General features: G+C 48.8%; 1 protein-coding gene across 1 annotated transcript in view; it reads right to left on the bottom strand.

The window, feature by feature from the left end:
- Positions 1 to 1,255, bottom strand: part of ube2o (ubiquitin conjugating enzyme E2O) — a 20,787-nt gene that overhangs the window by 8,254 nt on the left and 11,278 nt on the right. The window contains exons 5-6 of the mRNA XM_015403645.1: positions 697 to 1,052; positions 433 to 613 (exon numbers count right to left, since the gene is read on the bottom strand). Coding sequence (XP_015259131.1) covers positions 433 to 613; positions 697 to 1,052 — 537 coding nt within the window. The remainder of the gene's footprint in view (positions 1 to 432; positions 614 to 696; positions 1,053 to 1,255) is intronic.

The raw sequence follows: 1,255 nt of genomic DNA, 5'->3' as shown, positions 1-1,255 counted from the left end.
GTCTTCAAATCTTGGAAACCAAGTCCAGTGGATATTTTTTGAACTTTTACGGAATTATCGCATGACTGTAAAGTCCATGTTTGTCCGCCTCCAGTAAAGCACATTTAAATGAAACTTCCTCTTAATTAAAAACATTTATCATTTATTGAAAAGTGTGTAATAATTTCATATTTAAAGTACTTTTAGAATTCTGAATATGACTTTTCCTCTTAGCTGGAGTCGCACATTAATCTAATCACACAGGCAGCTGGGCGTGTCACAGAATAAAGATAAAACACATTTAAGGTGGAGCTTTACAGCAAATTTCATTAGATTCATGGCAGCTGGGACGGTATGAATTGTGAAATTGGTTGAATACTTTCTAACTCCTACAGCAGATGAAAGAGAAGCAGCTCTATGACGGAGCAGTTCTGGTTCCTGTGCGTCTCTCACCTGGTGCCCACTCCAGCACTGAGAACACTTCTCCCTTGGCGCTGGTGAACGTCACTCCAGGCTTCCCTCCGCTCTGCTGGCACAGCACCGGTGTGTCACTCAGACGCTCACTGGGCCACTCCTGCCCCCCCACTGGTGTCTGTGGCTCCTGCTGGGGCTTTTCTTCTCCACTTCTCTCAGCCTGAGAAGCAACAGAAGCTTAAACACCTCCAACCAACAGATGACATCATGACGGGCGTCAGCGACCACGCTGCCAACGCTCACCTCGCTTCCCGCGCCTCCGCTGCCCACGGCCTCCATCTTCTCCTCCTCCACAATAGCCACGTCCTCCAGCGTCCTCCTCAGGTTTTCATGCAGCTTTTTGATGTCGTCCAGGAAGCGTTTTTCCTTGGTGGGTTTTTCGGGAGCCGCTGGCGTCACCGAGCTATCTACGTTGGCGGCGGAGGCCGGCTCAGCCGCCGTCGGGGATGTCGGCAAGCCGCCCGTCCACAGCTGCTCCACAGTCATGTTCTTTAAGCTCTCCAGGATCTTCAGCGCCTCTTTAAGCTCCCTGAAGCCTCGAGGGGCGCCGTCCTTGCTGGGCTTCTCTGCTCCGTTCACCGTTCCTCCTGGAGCGGAGCCTGCAGGCAGAGAGAAGAAGATTTAGGCCGTCTGCTTTTCCACATGTTGGAATTAATCTGGTGATTCTTTTATTATCTTAAACTGAACTTATAAAGAGCAGCACATGTTCTGGAGCCACTTTATGAAGCTAAAATTACTTCTTACTGTTTATACCCACAAGCAGAGCTTTATATCCTACAGATGTTGGTAACTTTAAGCTAAT

The sequence above is a fragment of the Cyprinodon variegatus genome, unplaced genomic scaffold, assembly GCF_000732505.1.
Source record: "Cyprinodon variegatus isolate N-32 unplaced genomic scaffold, C_variegatus-1.0 Scaffold1534, whole genome shotgun sequence".
Taxonomy (NCBI): Eukaryota; Metazoa; Chordata; class Actinopteri; order Cyprinodontiformes; family Cyprinodontidae; genus Cyprinodon; species Cyprinodon variegatus.
This window is presented reverse-complemented; position numbering and strand designations above follow the sequence as displayed.